The sequence below is a fragment of the Tiliqua scincoides genome, chromosome 1 (assembly GCF_035046505.1).
Source record: "Tiliqua scincoides isolate rTilSci1 chromosome 1, rTilSci1.hap2, whole genome shotgun sequence".
Classification (NCBI taxonomy): domain Eukaryota; kingdom Metazoa; phylum Chordata; class Lepidosauria; order Squamata; family Scincidae; genus Tiliqua; species Tiliqua scincoides.
In genome coordinates, this window is record NC_089821.1 from 57,699,373 (window position 1) to 57,717,770 (window position 18,398).

Here is an 18,398-nt window from a genome sequence, read left to right on the forward strand (position 1 = left end):
CAGCCGGGCAGCTCAGGATTGGGCTCTCTAGTCTAGAGCTGACAGTTTAAGAAAGAAACACTACCCTATCCATGACACACATTCAGTTGGAAACAACTGCAATGTGTGTCATGGATAGGGTATTTGACTAGAACTTTGGAGACCTGGCTTCAAATCACCTTTCCACTGCTAAACCTGCTGAGTGAGATTGGGTAAGTCAATCTCTTTGCAGTGCTATGATTAAAATGGGATAACTCGATATTTCCTGCCTTGAGCAAAGGAAAGGTAGACCAGGATGCTGATGTGATTAATCATCATGATACAGTTAGATAAAATAAAAATCACCAGCTTACCATTTGAGATCAAATCATTCTTTCCATTGCCATCATAGTTCCCACACAGACCACAAGTTTTTCCCTTGTATGTATCTTCTAAATCCAACTAAAAAGTAACAACAACAAAAAAGACAAACATTTTAGGATTTATTTTCAATTAGACATGATTGGAACTATAGTTGAGTTGTACTTACTTAAGGTCTAAGTTTGGGCTACTATTCTCTGGTGTGTAAAAGTGAATCACAAATTTCTACAATAAGGTACTACCAAACAGAATCTTTCTTTAATTCTCTTCCTCGATACATAATACTTTATCCCTTTATTATATAAGAAAGAGGATATTTCTCAAGAAGAAATGACTGAACCACATCTTGGCCACCAACATACTTAAAATGTGGATTTTGGTATCATAGTCCAGTGATACAGTTGTCACTTGACTACTTATTTAAAGTAAGACTGCTACCTTCCCAACAGTATCTACAACAAAAACAGAAATTTTTCCTTCCAAAAATTCAGAGGGTACAAAGAGATTATTTTCAGAGAAATTAACATAGGTGATGTATATTCCATATTAGTTAATCATATGGCTTCAAAAATTGCAGTTTGTGGGGACTGGCTACCGATCACGTGTCACCAGTACTAAAGTTCACTAAAACAAACCCAACTAATTGGAGTGTCATACTAGAAGAGTGTCACCCCAGTTCCACTTGAGAGTCAGGCCTAACTTGGAGATGACTTGGAGGTAGACAGAGATGTCTTCTATTAGAACATTCTTCAAGCTGAAGGGTAGACGAATTCTAAAACAAAACAGAAGGTGTGTTAGAAAAATAAAAGAAGCCAGTTGCATTGCCTTGTGGTGAAAGATAACCCCCAAATGGTCTATATGTTAAGATTAATTATCATTTGTTCATAATGGCTCTGGAATGCCCTCTGGGAATGGAGGAAAGGGAGCCTCAAGGGTGAGGCATGAGCATGAGTGATAAGAGACAGAAAGGACATTGACCAATCTGACTTATTTCCCTTCCTCCTCTTTCTGTCTTTCACAGTTGAATCAAGGAGCCAGGCAGGTTCCCTCCTTCTCCCAGTGCTTCCACTGTCCTGTGTGAATGCAGGTTCTATACACTCAAAACAGGTGTAGCCCTGTGAACATGTGTGGGTTGCTGGATGTGCACAATGTGCTGCAGGCAGCCATTCCAGAATCACAAACAAGAGTAATGTTGGCGACTCACTGCAGCCAGCTACTCGAAGAAGGACAGGTAAGCTGGCATGAGGGCAAGGGAATTTCTTTGTGGGGGAACAGCCAGAAGATTGAATGGGGGAGGGAGCCAACAGTTACCAGCAACACTCACAAGTGCTAATATCCTAACCCCATTCCTTCCCCTGTTCCCTCTCTCATATTCTGCTCAGTTCAGCACCAGCAAAATAGCTGGCACAGATCTGAGGAGCCCCATTGGGGTAGCAGAGGCTTACAAAAGTTCCCTAACCCTTTGGACTGCCACCACACACACACACACACACACACACACACACACACACACACACTCTCCACTGGTGTGGCTGCATTAATGGGGGGGGAATTTAGTTAAGATTAGGCTGTCAGAAGACTTTTTGTGCTGTTGGTACATATGATCGTAGGTGTGAATTTCACCACTGACTTGCCATTGGCTCATTTTAAGGCAAAGTATTTCAGGCTTTTAATAGAGATGATCAAAATAGGCTGCAATCCTAACCTAACTTTCCTGGGAGTAAGTCCCATTGAACACAATAGGACTTACTTCTGAATAGACCTGTTTAGGATTGTGCCCTTAGGCAAATACACTGAACAACACCTCCTGTAGTAAGCTCCAATGTTTATGATAGCTGCAAAGCAGGGAAATGCCTGCCAGATAAAGTCCTCTCTCTCTCTCTCTCTCTCATATGATGGTGCAGCTTCATGATGCTAAAGAAAAACCTACTGAACCACTTTACACTTATTGTATATAGGAATCTTCTTCATTCCAGGCATAGCAAACCTATCTGAGATGGTGATCTTTTCCTGCCTACACACAGTTAAATTATGTGACTTATTCTAATTTTTTTTTTTCTTGAACTCATATTCATAACTGGGTACGGGCACAACTGTTTAATGAGGCATGCTTTAATTTTGGCACGCAGCATTCAGAGATCAATTTTTCCAGCTGAATTAAATTGAACTAATTGTTTTCTTCCCTTTTCTAACATTCAGCAACAGAGTAAGATTTCACTCACAGCCCAATCCTACCTAATTCCATATGCAATGTGGGTTATGCTGCATCCTGTGGGGGATTTTTGGCTGCTGAGATCTACTTGGGGTTTGGGGACATTTGTGGTAAGCCCCAGTAGTCGCAATGAGTCAACTCAGACATACACCAGTGATATCGCTGGCGCAAGTCCACATTGATCCATGCAGGTGGACCAAGCCTGGGGAGGGCCTCAGGATTCAGTGTGCACCAGTGCCACCGATCCCACCCCCCTCTTATCTGTACAGAAAACTGTTGGTTCAGGCAAAAACTCTTAAAGCCTTCTACCCAGGCTGCTTGCAAACAAGGCACAAAAACTCAGAAACAAAAGTTAAGACCAAAGGCAGTTTACTTACAATCTGATGCAGAGTTATACAAACATTTCTCACATCAAGGTTCTTAAAACTAGAAGACCAGGAGCCCTAAAAAGCTGCCCCTGGATGCATGCAAGTATGATAAAACAATAGTTAAAACAGAGATTAAAATACACTCTCCTGTTCTACTACAATCAACAAACAAGAAACCATATATATATACATAAGGAGGAATCAGCAAGGGGACACACCCTTTAAAAAGACCATTAAAGGGACCACATAAAATTTCAATCTTAAAGAACCAGATACTCAACTAATAACCACTACTCAGTGTTGCTATTCCCCAACACCCCTTTTCAACACTGAGTAAGTGAACCTAAAAGATTCATTTCTGCTCGTAATTTCTGAAACCTATCTCTTGGTAATGGTTTTGTCAATAAATCAGCTATCATCATTTGTGTAGGACAATAATTTATCTTAATAATACCCTGCATAACCAAGTCACGTACATGGTAATACTTTACATCTATATGCTTTGTTCTCGCATTATATCCTTCTGATTGCATCAGTTTTATACAGCCTTGATTATCTTCTTTAACTTGCACTGGAAGTATTTCTTGCATTCCCATATCATTCAGTAATTTACAAACCCATGTTGCCTCCCTACATGCCTCAGACGCTGAAACCAATTCAGCTTCTGTAGTAGATAAGGCAACAATAGTCTGTTTTTTACTTCCCCAACTCACTGCTCCATCACCATACATAAACAAGTGTCCACTAGTTGACTTGCGATCTGAAGGATCTTCTGCCCAATCAGAGTCTGTATATACTACCAACTTTGGGCTATCTCTAGCTGGAAGCTTTAACTTAAAATCCAATGTTCCTTTCAAATATTTCACAACCCTTTGAATGCCAATCCAATCTAACTGTGTGGGAGAGTGCGTTCTTCTACTCAAAATTCCCACTGCATTAGCAATGTCTGGTCTAGTTGTGGTTGATAAATACAGTAATTTTCCCACAGCTTCTCTATACTTATCATTACAGGGCAGAGGTTCAGCCTTTCCTTGCTTAAAGAAATCACTTTCCATAGGTGTAACAACTGAATAAGCATCTTCAAGTCCCAAAGATTCTATTAAATCTAGAATCTTTGGTTTTTGACTAAGAAAGTAACTTCCCTCCTCATCCTTCTCAATCTGGATGCCAAGATAAAAAGCTGCATCCCCTAATTCTTTAATTTCCACTTCCCTATTCAGTTGAGATACAATATCTTTATAATCCTTTTCATCCTCATAAATCAATAGTAAATCATCAACATAGACCAAAAGATACATCCATTTACCATTGCTATATCTTGTATACAAAGATGGATCTGCCTGTCCCTGCTTAAAATTCTGTTGTGTCAGCATTTGGTGAAGTTTTTCATACCAAGCTTTTGCAGCTTGTTTCAATCCATACAACCCTTTATGGAGCTTACACACTAAATCTGGTCTCTTTTGATCTATAAAACCGGGTGGCTGTTTCATAAATATTTGCTCTGTTATTTCTCCATGCAAAAAGGCAGTTTTTACATCCAAATGCCTAACACACAATCCTTTAGATGCAGCGACACTCAAAAGCATCCGTATAGTTGTATATTTCACAACAGGTGCAAAAGTTTGATCATAATCCTCACCATATTTCTGTGAGTAGCCTTTAGCAACTAACCTAGCCTTATAGCGTTGCACCTCCCCTTTTACACCCTGTTTAAGCTTAAAAACCCATTTGCAACCTATTACCCTCTTGCCAGGAGGCAAGTGAGTTAAAGTCCATGTTCCATTCTTATGCAACGCCTCCATCTCTTCTTGAGCTGCATCTTTCCACTTCTTTGCTTCATCCATAGGCATTCTTTCAACCTGTTCCCATGATTCTGGCTCACACTCTGACACCAGTCTTGCAGAATAAGTTAACCGGACAGGTGGTACACCTTTATTTTCTCGAAGTGACCTTCTAGGTTGTTGCATGATGACTTGATCTTCCTCCAAGACATCATCTAATCCTGGCAATTCTTCCTTTACTGATGTACTGGCTTCTTGATCTAATTCCTGTATAACTTCCCCTTCTGATTCTACACTAACCATTGGGGTTAAATCCAAAGATCTAGATGTATTACTTTGATAAGCTGGAACAAGTATAAACTTCTCATCTGGTTCTGCCAGTTCATCAAAAAAGGTTTGACTTTTATCTACTTTCTCATCCTCAATAAAATGTAATACATGTCTTACTGTCACGCGACTTGTATTCAAATCCATGACACGATAACCTTTAGAGTTTTCAGAATAGCCAACAAAAATACCTTCTTCAGTCTTAGGATCTAGTTTAGAGCGCTTTTCCTTTGGAATATGCGAAAGAACCTTACACCCAAACACTCTAAGATGTTCTATACTTGGTGGTTTACCATACCACAACTCATATGGGGTTTTACCATCTGCTGCTCCCTTAGTGGGCAGACGATTCTGTATATATGTAGCTGTATTTACTGCTTCTCCCCAAAATTGATATGGTAATTTTGCATCTATAAGCATACATCTTACCATATCTAACAAAGATCTATTCTTGCGTTCTGCAACTCCATTCTGTTCAGGTGTATAGGCCACTGTATATCTATGTATAATTCCCTGCTCTTCTAAATAATTCTGTGTAAGGTGTGAGGAATACTCACCACCTTGATCTGTCTGCAAACTCTGAGGTTTCCTTCCAAATCTATTACTCACGACTGCCACATATTTCTTAATTGCCTCATGTGTCTCACTTTTCTCTTTAAGTAAGTAAATCATACAATATCTAGAATAATCATCTATAAAGGTTAATAAGTACCTGTTTTTGCCTATAGATGGAACCTGAAATGGTCCACACAAATCACTATGTATTAACTCTAATGGTCTTATAGTACGCTGTTCATGCCTTTGTGGGAAGGATGGTCGACTACCTTTCCCTTTTACACAATCTATACATCTCTCATTATGATCATCACAAGGCTTTATCTTTATACCTGTTGCCAGGTTCCTTCTTTGAAGATCCTGAATAGCATTTACATCTCGATGTGCAAATCTTCTATGCCATAGGTGGAGGCATTCTTGATTACAACCTTTCTTTATATACATTACTTTCTCACAAGCCAAATCTAAAACATACACACCATCCTGCAAAAAGGCTTGCGCAATAAGCTTATCATCTTTAGTTATAGTGCATCTACCATTACGAAAGTTGATGTCATGTCCTTTCTTATCCAATTGAGATACACTCAAAGTATTTCCTTGCAAGCCTGGTATGTACAGCACATTATGTGCTACTGTATTGACAATTTTATCATCAGCTATACACCTTAATCTTCCTTGTCCTTCACCTGTAACATCTAAAATTTGTCCACTTGCTGTAACAACCTTTCCTGTGCTCGTATTAAAATTATAGAAAAAATCTTTATCTGCTGTACTATGGCTTGTAGCCCCACTGTCCACTATCCAAACTTGATTTACTGGGTTAGGCTGGGTTAAACTTAAAAATTTTCCTACAATTTTCTCTTCATTCTTCACTGATGTTTCTCTCAACTGCATATTCCCCTCTACATTAAAATCTTTACACTGAGAAGAATTACTCTCTTCACTTAAAATTCTACTATTTACATTCCACTGGGGGTGAAAACTATCTTCTCTCCTATTATTCCTTCCTTTTATTCTAGGAGGACAAAAATTGGAGCTGGGGCATTGTCTTGCAAAATGGCCCTTACCCCCACAAGAAAAACAAACAAATAAGTCTTTATCCTGAAATTTCCCTTGTAGTTTATAGTTAGAGCCAGTCTTCTCTTCATACTTGTAAGAGGTACAATATGTTCGTAATTCAGCTAATACTTTGTTGAATTGATTGGTTTCACGTCCCAACACTATACTTGAGAAGGCACCAAACAAGTCTTCATCCAGTGATCCCAAGAAAATCCAAACACGCTGATCCTCATCCAATTTAAAACCAGTCAATTCCAAATCTCTCAAAATTTGTGTAAACTCACGAATATGCTTTTCACAATCTTGCTTAGATGTTAAATTCATACGTCCCAAAGCCTTCAACAAATAACCTTGATGTTTTCCACCTAGTTTAGCAAAAGCATCAGTGAGATTTTTCATCATTTCCTTTGCTGTTTTTGCTTCCTCAATGTATGTCAGCTGTTCATCAGTAAGAGATCTCATTATAATTGATCTTGCCCTTATGTCTGCATTTTTCCATTCAACAACTGCTTCATCTCCACTACTTGGGCATTCATCATCTAAAGCGATTAAAGCTCCATGTAGTTCTAAGTCCATTCTGATTCTTGACTTCCACTTCTGGAAAGCATGAGGATTCAGTTTTTCAATTGCTTGATAAATTATGCCTCCTTGTGCCATAATTACTCAAAAATACAAGCAAACAGCCTTCAAAAATGGGTAGGAAAAAACTAATTCAGGATTATAAAAAAGAACACCTCACTTTACTCTTATATAAAGCACTGACCTGGGCCCATAACCTGTTGGTTCAGGCAAAAACTCTTAAAGCCTTCTACCCAGGCTGCTTGCAAACAAGGCACAAAAACTCAGAAACAAAAGTTAAGACCAAAGGCAGTTTACTTACAATCTGATGCAGAGTTATACAAACATTTCTCACATCAAGGTTCTTAAAACTAGAAGACCAGGAGCCCTAAAAAGCTGCCCCTGGATGCATGCAAGTATGATAAAACAATAGTTAAAACAGAGATTAAAATACACTCTCCTGTTCTACTACAATCAACAAACAAGAAACCATATATATATACATAAGGAGGAATCAGCAAGGGGACACACCCTTTAAAAAGACCATTAAAGGGACCACATAAAATTTCAATCTTAAAGAACCAGATACTCAACTAATAACCACTACTCAGTGTTGCTATTCCCCAACAAAAACTGGCAGATAAGGGCTTGGTTAATGAGTAATAGCAGCCGTCAAAGGGGTTTTTGCATCCATTGGGCATTGTGAAGTTGCAGTATAAACAGTAAGATTGGAACTGATATCACAGTAGTAACGATGTGTCTTAAACACAACTTAGTGACAGAAAGGAGCATGAAGTTTGCTTTTCTGTTTGCCGAGGAGCACAGCCATATGGGACATGGGTTCAGAAAAGGTGCTAGGGACCTGGTGAGATCTCTCGCAGTGAAAGTTTCAAGGCTATCAACCTGCTCTTCACAGCAAGCAATTTGTCATCTGGACTTCTCATTTGCAGAAAAAAAAAAGCAGAAATCCAATGTGCTGGGGGAAAAAACCCAACTCGGTCAAATGAAATCCATTTGTCCCAGCAATTCACTCCTAGTTTCTTTTTCTTTTCTTTTTTTTGAGCTGGGGGGGAGGTTGGGTCTGTTTATTGAGTAATTGCTGGTTGGTTTCTCCCCTTTCGTATAAGAAATATTAAAGAGACCTAGAATAATGAATACCATAGGTGTATCCCATACATAAAAAGTATTCTGTTCACTGATTAGCAGCCCAATCCTATGGTTGGACTGCACTGCCAGACCTAGCATTCTAGCAGCACAGACCAACCTATGGTGTTGCAAAATGTGCTGCTGTATAGCATACACCCACGCCACTGCTAGAAAAGGTAAGTGGCACCGACCACATGGCAGTGGCCTGCCTGGAGTCCTCCAGCTCTGGTAAGTCAGTTGTAAGGGCAGCCTGTGGGCAGGGAGAGGGAGGAAGCAGGAGGACTGGTGGCATACCTGGATGATGGGAGAGGATGAACCAGGGGCAGGGAGGTGGAAGGAGGGGATGGATTCTGTGGTAGTGGCACATGCCAGATCTTACCCCTTCTCTCGGTTTTAAACCTACCCATCTCTTTTTGAACATATACCACCGAAATAGTGGCACATGTTCAAGATGACCCATTGGAGATCAAGCAGCCTACCAGGAGGTAAGTACAAAATAATTTTACTTACCTCTTGCAGGCTAACAACCCACCACCACCACCACCACCACCACCACATGATGCAAAGCATGCCTTTTTGGTGTGGCTTTGTCAGTGCTAGTTGTGGGGGATAGGATTGGAGCTTGGGACATTTTCTGTATTTTTGGTTTTCTGGTACAGTACTGAAGCAAGGGTGTGGGAAATCACCCCCGTACAAGTCTTCATCTAGGATTGCCAATACAGTAGAACCTCCAAAGTTGACCACCTCTCTATATTGACCACCTCCTTAAGTTGACCTAATTTTCACAGTATGGACAGACACTGCATAAACACTGTGGGAGACCAACCTCTCTATATTGACCACCTCCTTAAGTTGTATCTTGACCACTTCGACCATTGCACAGAGTATTAATTTACCCTCCGTAAGTTGCCCACTGAACGCGATACTATGGGCCTGTGTTTTGTCTGGTTTGTCCCATCTTGGAAAAGCAAGAAGCCACGTGACAATCCCTCCCCTACGCCTGCTAGTGCGTGTGCGAAAGGGTTTTTATAGGTGGGCACACTGCACATAGCCGACAGACCTGCGTCGGCTGCCGATTGTACCTGGACATGTACCAAGTTGTGAGGGACATGAGGTTGCTTGTGCTGCCTATTCTCCTGGTTTGGAAAGATCCTTCTGGAATACTTCACGATCCCTTCTGGTCTTCACCACTCAGAAAAGTTTAGTGTCATCCACAAACTTTTCTACCTCCCTGCTTATCCCTGTTTCTAGGTCATTTATGAAGATGTTGAAAAGCACCAGTCCCAGGACAGATCCTTGAGGCACTCCACTTTCAACCTCTCTCCACTTTTTTTGTCAATTGCCCATTGACACCCACTCTCTGTTTCCTGGTCCTCAACCAGTTCCCAATCCATGAGAGGACCTGTCCTTTTATTCCCTGATTGTGGAGTTTTCTCAACAGCTTTTAGTGAGGGACCTTATCAAACACCTTCTGGCATTTAGTGAATCTGAAGAGACCCAGTGGAGGCCAGGCAGCCTAAGTTTACAAAGTGTTGGTTTTTTTTTTAGCTGTTGGGGCTATGTAACATGCTACATGCTATGGGCTGGCAAGGGATAGCATTGGTCTGCCTGTCTGCTATGAAACCAAGTATTTTTTTTTAACTTACAATTTTTTTTAAGCTTATGAATTATCAGGGGGTTTTTTAAACACTGATTGTGGGCTGTTTATTCTCTGTCTCTTGATATACGTAGATCAGGGGTGTCCAAAGTTTTTGGCAGGAGGGCCACATCGTCTCTCTGACACTATGTCGGGGGCCGGGGGGGGGGAAAGAATTAATTTACATTTCAAATTTGAATAAATTTACATATGTTTACATAAATGAATATATTGAACTTATAAGAATGAATGAAGGTCTTGCAATTGCTCAAGGCCTATAAAAGGCCTTGCACAAAGCAAGGCTGGCCTTTCCTTTTCTGCTGCTACTGCATCACAGATGTGAAATAGCAAGCAGTGGAGGGAGCCCTCATCCCACAGCTCACGCAAAAGGTCAGTTGCCCTCACACTGAGAGCAGTTGCAACGGGCCAGTGTGGGCTCCAACAAATCACCGGAGGGCCAGAGGCTCATTGGAGACTGGGAGCTCCCCGAGGGCCGTATTGAGAGGCCTTGAGGGCTGCAAGTGGCCCCAGGGCCTGGGTTTGGGCGCCCCTGATATAGATGATACAAATAGTAAGCATTACAAGAGGATCAATTCTCATTGATATTTGCAATAAAACTATTTAAAAATCCAGTCTAAATAATAACTTGGCCTTGCATTTGTTGTCCTGGGAGCTAAACATGATAATATTTAAATGCCTTTTCCCCCCGTATGTTGACCACCTCCCTATGTTGACCAATTTCCTCCAGTCCCTTGGGTGGTCAACTTAAGAGGTTCTACTCTATAAGAAATTCTTCAGGAATTCAGACTCAAGAGAGGTTCACTTTTGCTCATACTATACAGTAGCATTCTGAAGAAAAGAGAACATTGTAAACAGATGATGAGTCAACTTACTTCTTCCCATTTACTGTTGTCCCAGATTCTTTCACCTCCAGAAGCACTCCATCTATGGTGGCAGCAAAAGAGACTGCATTGCCATTCTTGATGTCCCTCTTGATCTGGATATTGAAGTCTTGATGGTTGTCATTGCAGTGGGAAGCAAAAATATAATGGCAGGTACCAGGGAAGTTGAATTTCACATGATCAAATGTCTGAAAGTGGAAGTTACCCCAAGTGGAACATTCACTTGTGGTGACTGCAGGACGCTGAACTGCAGAGAGAATCAAGATGGTGAGAACAGGGTGTACTGCAACATCACAATTGACCTTTATTAGGCATAGAACTTAACAGTTGCCTGAGCAGCTTACACAAGAAGTTACATTCAAGCAGGTCATCAAAACAGAAATAAATGTAGACTAAAAAAGATTTCCCTCCATTTTACGTTTGGTTAAAATCTCATATAAAAAATCCGCCATTCGTTTTACCATTTTTTCATTTGTAAGTAATATCTGTAGTTTCAAGTCATCATGACAGTTGGAATAATTTGCAAAAAACAGGTCCAAATGCATAGATCTAGACTTCTTGTAAAGCAGGCAATGGAGCACTGCGTGGGTCAGAGACTCCCTGTATCCCAACTCACAGGGACATGTCAATCGCTGTTGCTTGGTTTTATTAAATTTCAGATCCAGTTCCCGAGAAAGGAACACATTACATCTGGCAAGCGTGAAAGCACAACGAAGTAAAGGATTATCTAAAATATATAAAAATCTAGAACACTGGCCAGGAGGGGGAAAATCTGGAAAAACAAAGGTAAGTGGGTTTTGTTTGCCTCAGCAAGGAGTCCCTGATATTCAATATTTCTCAATCTAGAAATGATGATCTTTCTAGCTCACATCAAGGAATCATTACCCACCAGGTCCACTGGTATACCAATCGATTGCAGCTTACTAAAAAGGCAAATATAAGTCCAAGAATCAGAAAGCAAGTCCTGAATCAGTGAGTTATTCCCCCTGTTAAAACAGATACTTAACCAAAAACTAATAAATCTGCACCAGGCTATACATTCAAGTCTTTGAAGTCCTGCTTCTAAGCAAAGTGCGGTGTAAGGGACACAATGGGGTAAACCAAAAATCTTTTAAAGAAAAATTGAGAGTACTTTTTCCATTTCCTTATTGAAAGCGGCAATCCAGATTGGTACCCCATCAAATAATTGGGCCATGACTTCGGCTTTGAAGATACGCAGGGCTGCAGGAATATAGGCATTTGCCCTAGCATAGAAAAAACGTAAGATACCCTGTAGGAATAATCTAGCAGATTTGAGAGCGGCTGTGTGCTATGGAACCCAGGATAGACTATGATGGAAGGTCAGGCCCAAATATTTAAAAGTTTTGACTGAAATTTTAGATTTCGAGTAGTTTAGCTGTAGGGCATTGTCTGAGAAATAATGGATACATCTAGAGATCAAACACCTTAGCCCAAGTAGCGTACGAGAGAGTAACGCCATATCATCAGCGTAACGTAAAAGGAAAATGGGGCATTGATTGAGTCTTGGACAGTGGGAGTCTGTCTCTGACAAAAAAGGGGCAAGGTCATTAATGAATAGATTAAATAAAGAGGGGGCAAGGACACAGTCTTGCTTAACCCCCTTGTTAGCTGGGAAAGGATGTTAGATCACCCTCAGGGTTCACCCTGACCTGGCATGAGGTGTTTGAATAAAGCTTCCTAATTAAGAAGAGTAACCAGGGGTCAATGTTTAATTTATCAAGTTTGGACCACAACAAGTCTCTTTTAATAGAATTGAAAGCTGCCTTTAGATCTAAGAAGGCTACATACAATTTGGAATGTGCTTTATCCAGATATTTTTCAGCTAAGTGGGGTAGGACTAAACAATGGTCTAACCCAGATTTGCTGGCTCGAAAGCCTGCTTCCTCATCCCCAAGGATGTCATTATCTGTCATCCAAGAGGTCAATCTGTTCAATAAAAGAGAGCCATATAGTTTCCCAGGTAGGGAAAGGAGGCTTATAGGGCATTAATCTGAGGATAAATTCCTTATCCCCTTCTTTGAAAATTGGCACAAACAGTGATTGCGGCCATTTTGATGGCATAAGGCCTTTTTATTGATCCAGTTGAATAGTTTGACTAAATGACAAGCCTACCACTGAGGCACTGCCTTGATCATATCCGATGGAATATTATCAGGCCCAGCGGCTTTACCGCTCTTTAGTTGGCCAATAAGGCCCAACACTTCCTCTTTAGAGACTGGGGGCCATGGGGGTACGCCATCTGGGATAGTTAAATCACGCTCAGCTGGTCTAATAGACAGGTCAAAAAACAGGGACCTGTAATGCTCCACCCAGGTGGGAGCCTCTATTGAGGGTCCCACGTACCCTGGCCAAGATATGATTTCCCAGAATATCTTAGAATTATTAGAAAACAACTGTTAACCTGCACATGCCCGATCTTATCTGATCTCGGAAGCTAAGCAGGGTCAGGCCTGGTTAGTACTTGGATGGGAGACCGCCTGGGAATACCGGGTGCTGTAGGCTTATACCATAGTCTTTCGAGACCGAAGGTTGCCAACCACCACTGTTAGAAAACACTGCTCTCTGCAGGCTTTGCCAGTTAGTTTGCATAGCATTATGCGAGCAAGCTTTAATTTCATTGGCTAATCATTGTTTAATGGGGAAATAAGCTGGAGGCAGTTTGGCAATACCCTTGCTTCTATATTCACAATATATTTCCCGGAGTTGCATTTTGAGCTTTCTACACAAATCACTAAAAGACCGGGAATAATTATTATCCTTAGGTCCTAGAGAGGAGGGGCAATTTTGTCCAAAAGCAAGCAGCAATGAGTTTACAAGGTCCTCAAACTCAACCACAGGTGAGTCAGAAGTGTTCTAGTCACTAGTTCATGGTGATTCAAACTCCCAAGGTATTTACTATCCTTGGCCACCCTGGCTCGAAATAAAATTTTAGTTTTATTGTCCCAAATTATTTTAGTTGAACTGTGCGGGACTTTACATGAACAAGGGGCAAGGTGTAACAAACCTAAGTTAGGATTTAGATTTAAAATGCAACTTAACGACAGACGATCACTTAGAAAAGGGGGGTCCCACGTTGAATCCCACAACATTTGGCAACAAAGGTAGCGACACAAGGATATAATCAATCACACTGTTCCCCTGTGGAGCAAGAAAAGTAAACCCGCCCTCATTATCCAGGTTGGCCAGTCCATTCAGCCAAGTCAAGCCATAAATCACACAAAAATTAGCTAAAAGACGTCCAGAGGAATTATTAATCAGATCTTTAGAAACATGTCTAATCAGGCAACTTTCAGGTAAATTTGTTACATCATCAACCTGCTTAAAGATTTCATTACTAGAACCCACGTGAGCATTCCAGTCACCTGCCAATAGAAGTTGAACATCAGGATGTTTGGTCTGAAATCGTCTAATAATAGTGTTTAAGTAATCCCATTGGCAGGCCCTCAAATTGGCAGAAGGAGCGGGCGGAATATAAATGTTGGCTACACATAAATCTCTAGGGTTGTTCTTAAACCTTACAGTTTGAATCAAACAAAAGCTATCAGCCATGTAGATAAGGTCGATACAAATGGCTGAAGTATACAAGATTACAAGCCCCCCCACAGGGCTTGTAATCCCCTACCCTTAACCCCCTACCCTTAACCCCAGTCTTGTGAGCAGGAAGTGAGAGAGATTTAAAGCCAGAGAAACAAATAGGCTTGATGGACCAAGTTTCTTGCAACAAAATTAAATCATAATTCTCTAAGAAAGGACCAAACTCAGGGTCACCAAGTTTCCCTGCCCAGCCGGCCACATTCCAGGATAAAACACATGGGCTAAATTCCCAGTGGCCAGCATCTTAATTTGTTGGCAGGAAGCTGAGTTGGGGAAGTGAAGTGAATGTCAGTCAGCACCAGAGTGCCGGAATGGTGCGTTATCCTCTGGTTGCAGCGGTGATTGCATCCCCCCAACTCTCTGCTCTAAATAACATCCGCTAGCAGCTAGCTGCTGTAGTGAGTCACTGCTCGTTGTTCGTTGGACTGGAATCACTTCCAAGCAATGCACAAGTGCTTCTACACATACAGTGTTGGGCAAACCACATTGGGACGCAGGACAGACCTGCATGCGGTCTTCTTCAATAGATTGTAATAATTGCTGTCTGACCACATCTAAGTTGCCAATGATCTTCTTCTGTTCTTGGTTAGGCATAGCTTTAAATGTCGTCAGTGCCTCTTGCACAAGATCTTGATCTATAATATCGAGCTGAAGCAGTGGGTCATACTCAGCCAAATCCGCAGCTGTTGGCAAGCCCGGGAACGATACTGCTTTTGTTAACATTCCAGTGGCAGATGTTTGCGACTGTGGTAGATGTGTCATCTCAGGGCAATCTTGAGACCTGCTGGAATTAGTTTCCAAAATCACACTCTTGGCTTTTTCAGCTTCTTCTTCCCAGCTTCTTCTTCTTATCTGGTGTGCTCCCTGGGGCATTTGGTGGGCTGCTGTGAGATACAGGAAGCTGGACTAGATGGGCCTATGGCCTGATCCAGTGGGGCTGTTCTTATGTTCTTATGTTCTTAGGGAGACTCGATAATGCTATTTAGATCTTGAGACAGTATTGATCCTTGGATTGACAAGGAGGTATCTTGCCTTGGGGGATCTCCTATCAGTTGCTGAGTGTGAGGCCTCCCTGTAAGGGAAGGGGAGGGCCCGCCCAGCCTTTCCGAGGGGGACCCCCTTGTGGAGGCCTCAGACTAGTTCCCCAGAAGAAAGGGAGGTTGTATCACCCGGCTCCCTCTCTTTGGGTTGGCCGCATTTGCCAGAGTCAGGAGCAGGGGCTGCTGTCAGCAGATCCTCCAGCCTGCTCTTCTAACTCCCAACTGCCTTGTCATCCCTGGCCTCCAGGTTTATGTAGGGCAGACCCCTCCCCTTTGGGCCCTCCCCTTCCCTCACAGGGATAGTACAAAAAGGGTGTGTCTCTGGGACTGCCCTCCCCTGGGATTACCACCACTCTTCCCCTTCCTCTCTCTGTTTCCCTCCCACCTCTTCTCATCTGGAGCTGCCAGGACTGCTCCTGAGATGGCTGGGAAGGCTGCTGCCTCTGCTCTGGTCTCTGCCTTTGGGAGGTGGGCTGGCCCTGCCCACCTGGGTCCTGTAGCTCTGCAGACAATGTCGGGAGGTCCAGCTGGGGGCTCCTGATGTCACAACCGGGTGCCCTGCCCGGCAAGGCAGGCCCTGGCTAGCTGGGCAAGGGTGTGCTCCCCTTCTCCTCTGAGGTGGGGGAGGGGCGGCTGCCCAGCAGCCGAATGGCCTGCGTCCTGTCTCCCCTCCCTCTTCCAAGGCGAAGGGTGAAACGAAGTGTTCCTCTGCTGTGCTTTGCCACCCACTGGAGTGCCCAGGCAGCGTATGGGGAGGTACCCCCATGTTCCACCGGCTTCCTCCCTGATCCTCTGACTGAGTGGCCCTCTCCCTGGGTAAGTTGGGGACCTGTGGGAGGAGAGGAACCCCGACACAGGGATTGTGGAGACTGGCATGGTCTAACAGGTGAAGACACTACTTGCTGTGAGGCACACGAAAGTTGAGCATATTTATCCCCAGAATTGGCAGTAACTTCCTTTTCCATAGGAGTTAAATCATGACTTTCAGTCAGCTCTGGGACTGCACTGTTACGCTCTTGCAATATTTTCTGAAGAAAGTGAGTTCTATCTGCTAGCTCCTCAAGGACCTTGCCCATCTGGGCACCATTCAAGTTTGCCTTTAGACAGGATTGCAGCCCAACCAGGTTGCCAGAAACATTCTGGCCTGGACTAGCAGTAGCTGTACTGTCTGTTGGCCTGCCTGACTGCCGTGACCTTGCAACATGGGCCGGTCACAGAGGAGGAGATTTACTTGCCAGATACAATGGATTAATATCAATATCAGCAAAGACTTTCTTGGCTGTTACACAAAAACTGCCCAGCAACCTTCGCATTCTGAAAAGCATAGGAATGATGCAGCTATTGAACTTCAGCTGGACTCTCACTGCAAACTGCTGGCATGGCAATCTCTCTAAAGATAAGAGATCCACCTGCCCCAGATCAATTTTCAGGAGCTCTGCCAGTGATCTTCGGGCTCTAAATTTGTTGAACTTGTGGCCCCGATTTGATGGCTGGTCCTGTACTGTTAATATAATCTGATCATTCTGTAAGCACCTAGTGCCTAGTCTAGTGCCGCCCTTGGTCTGCATCTCCTTAAAGGCACCAGGAGCTGCTGGGGAGGCTGCCTGAGGTATTGTTGCTGAATGGTTAGCATTTTGCTGATTTAAAACAGCTGCTGGCCATTTGCATGGCCATCCTTGCTCCTTCTCCATAAAATAAACAATGCTTTGAAGTTCTTGGAATATTGCCAATAAAGATTTTCTGGTCAAAATGCAGTGCTCAGTACACTGTTATAATTAGAAGTAAACCCAGAGAATTCCTCAGTAGTTGACTCACTGTTTGCCCAGTCCGGGAGCTTAGCCAAACAAAGCTGCCTTGTTTTGTTTTTTGCAGGTGGACTCTTAACTGCCAGTCCCGATGGAGTTCTCTGGTGTTTCTTCTTCCTCGCCATTGTTTTCATACTGCAACATTTATTTACATAGTACCAAGTCTGAACCTATAGAGCCGGGGTACCCAAACCCTGGCCCTGGGGCCACTTGTGGCCCTCAAGGACTCCCAATCCAGCATGCTGAGAGCCCCCAATCTCCAATGAGCTCTGGCCCTCCGGAGACTTTCTGGAGTCCGTGCTGGCTCTCAGTGTGATGGCCAACTGTTCGACCTCGTGTGTGAGCTGTGCAACAAGGGCTCCCTCCACTGCTTGCTGTTTCACGTCTGTGATGCAGCAGTGGCAGCAAAGGAAAGGTAGGCCTTTCTTTGTGCAAGGCCTTTTATAGGCCATGAGCTATTGCAAGACCTTCATTCATTCATATAAGTTCCGTCTCTAATGTATTCATTTATGTAAATTTATTCAAATTTGAAATGTAAATTAACTCTGACACAGTGTCAGAGAGATGATGTGGCCCTCCTGCCAAAACGTTTGGTCACCCCTGCTCTAGAGGAGAAGGCTGAGAAATGAGGGACAGTTCAATCCCTTTCAGACAAAAAGATATTTGATATCAGCAAACATGTAAGTGTCCATTATGCCTTTCAGTTTAGGATTCAGATGCAATATACAAATAATCAGCATTCAGCACGTAGTGCTGAAATGAGGTAGAGGGATTCTACTTCAGTGAAGATTGCACAGTATAATTGAAGAGATACTCTGGGATCAAGTTCTTTGCTAGCCTGGCAAACTAGCACAAAGGTCAGGTGGAAAAACAAGGGACATGGTTTCCTGAGATACTGATATGGCACTTGAGGAAATGCCAGCTACACAGGATATCAGCATTCACATCAGAACGAATTCTTTCCTATTCAGTGAACTCTGAAATGTTATGAAATATCCAACAGAAAGGAATTGTGAGGCCTGTGTTGAAGGTTTCTTTCAACAGCGCAGAACTAT

The 18,398-nt window shown here is 42.6% G+C and overlaps 2 protein-coding genes and 1 pseudogene across 2 annotated transcripts in view; 1 reads left to right on the forward strand and 2 right to left on the reverse strand.

The window, feature by feature from the left end:
* LOC136644030 (mucin-5B-like) overlaps positions 1–15,371 on the reverse strand; it is an 82,389-nt gene extending 67,018 nt beyond the window's left edge. The window contains exons 1-4 of the mRNA XM_066619500.1: positions 14,798–15,371; positions 10,875–11,130; positions 997–1,111; positions 333–420 (exon numbers count right to left, since the gene is read on the reverse strand). Of these exons, the coding sequence (XP_066475597.1) occupies positions 333–420; positions 997–1,111; positions 10,875–11,130; positions 14,798–15,371 (1,033 nt within the window). The remainder of the gene's footprint in view (positions 1–332; positions 421–996; positions 1,112–10,874; positions 11,131–14,797) is intronic.
* Positions 13,290–13,406, forward strand: LOC136637435 (5S ribosomal RNA; annotated as a pseudogene).
* A 1,378-nt stretch (positions 15,372–16,749) lies between the features above and the next one.
* Positions 16,750–18,398, reverse strand: part of MUC2 (mucin 2, oligomeric mucus/gel-forming) — an 85,175-nt gene continuing 83,526 nt past the window's right edge. Inside the window, 1 exon segment of the mRNA XM_066619512.1 lies at positions 16,750–17,304. Coding sequence (XP_066475609.1) covers positions 16,750–17,304 — 555 coding nt within the window.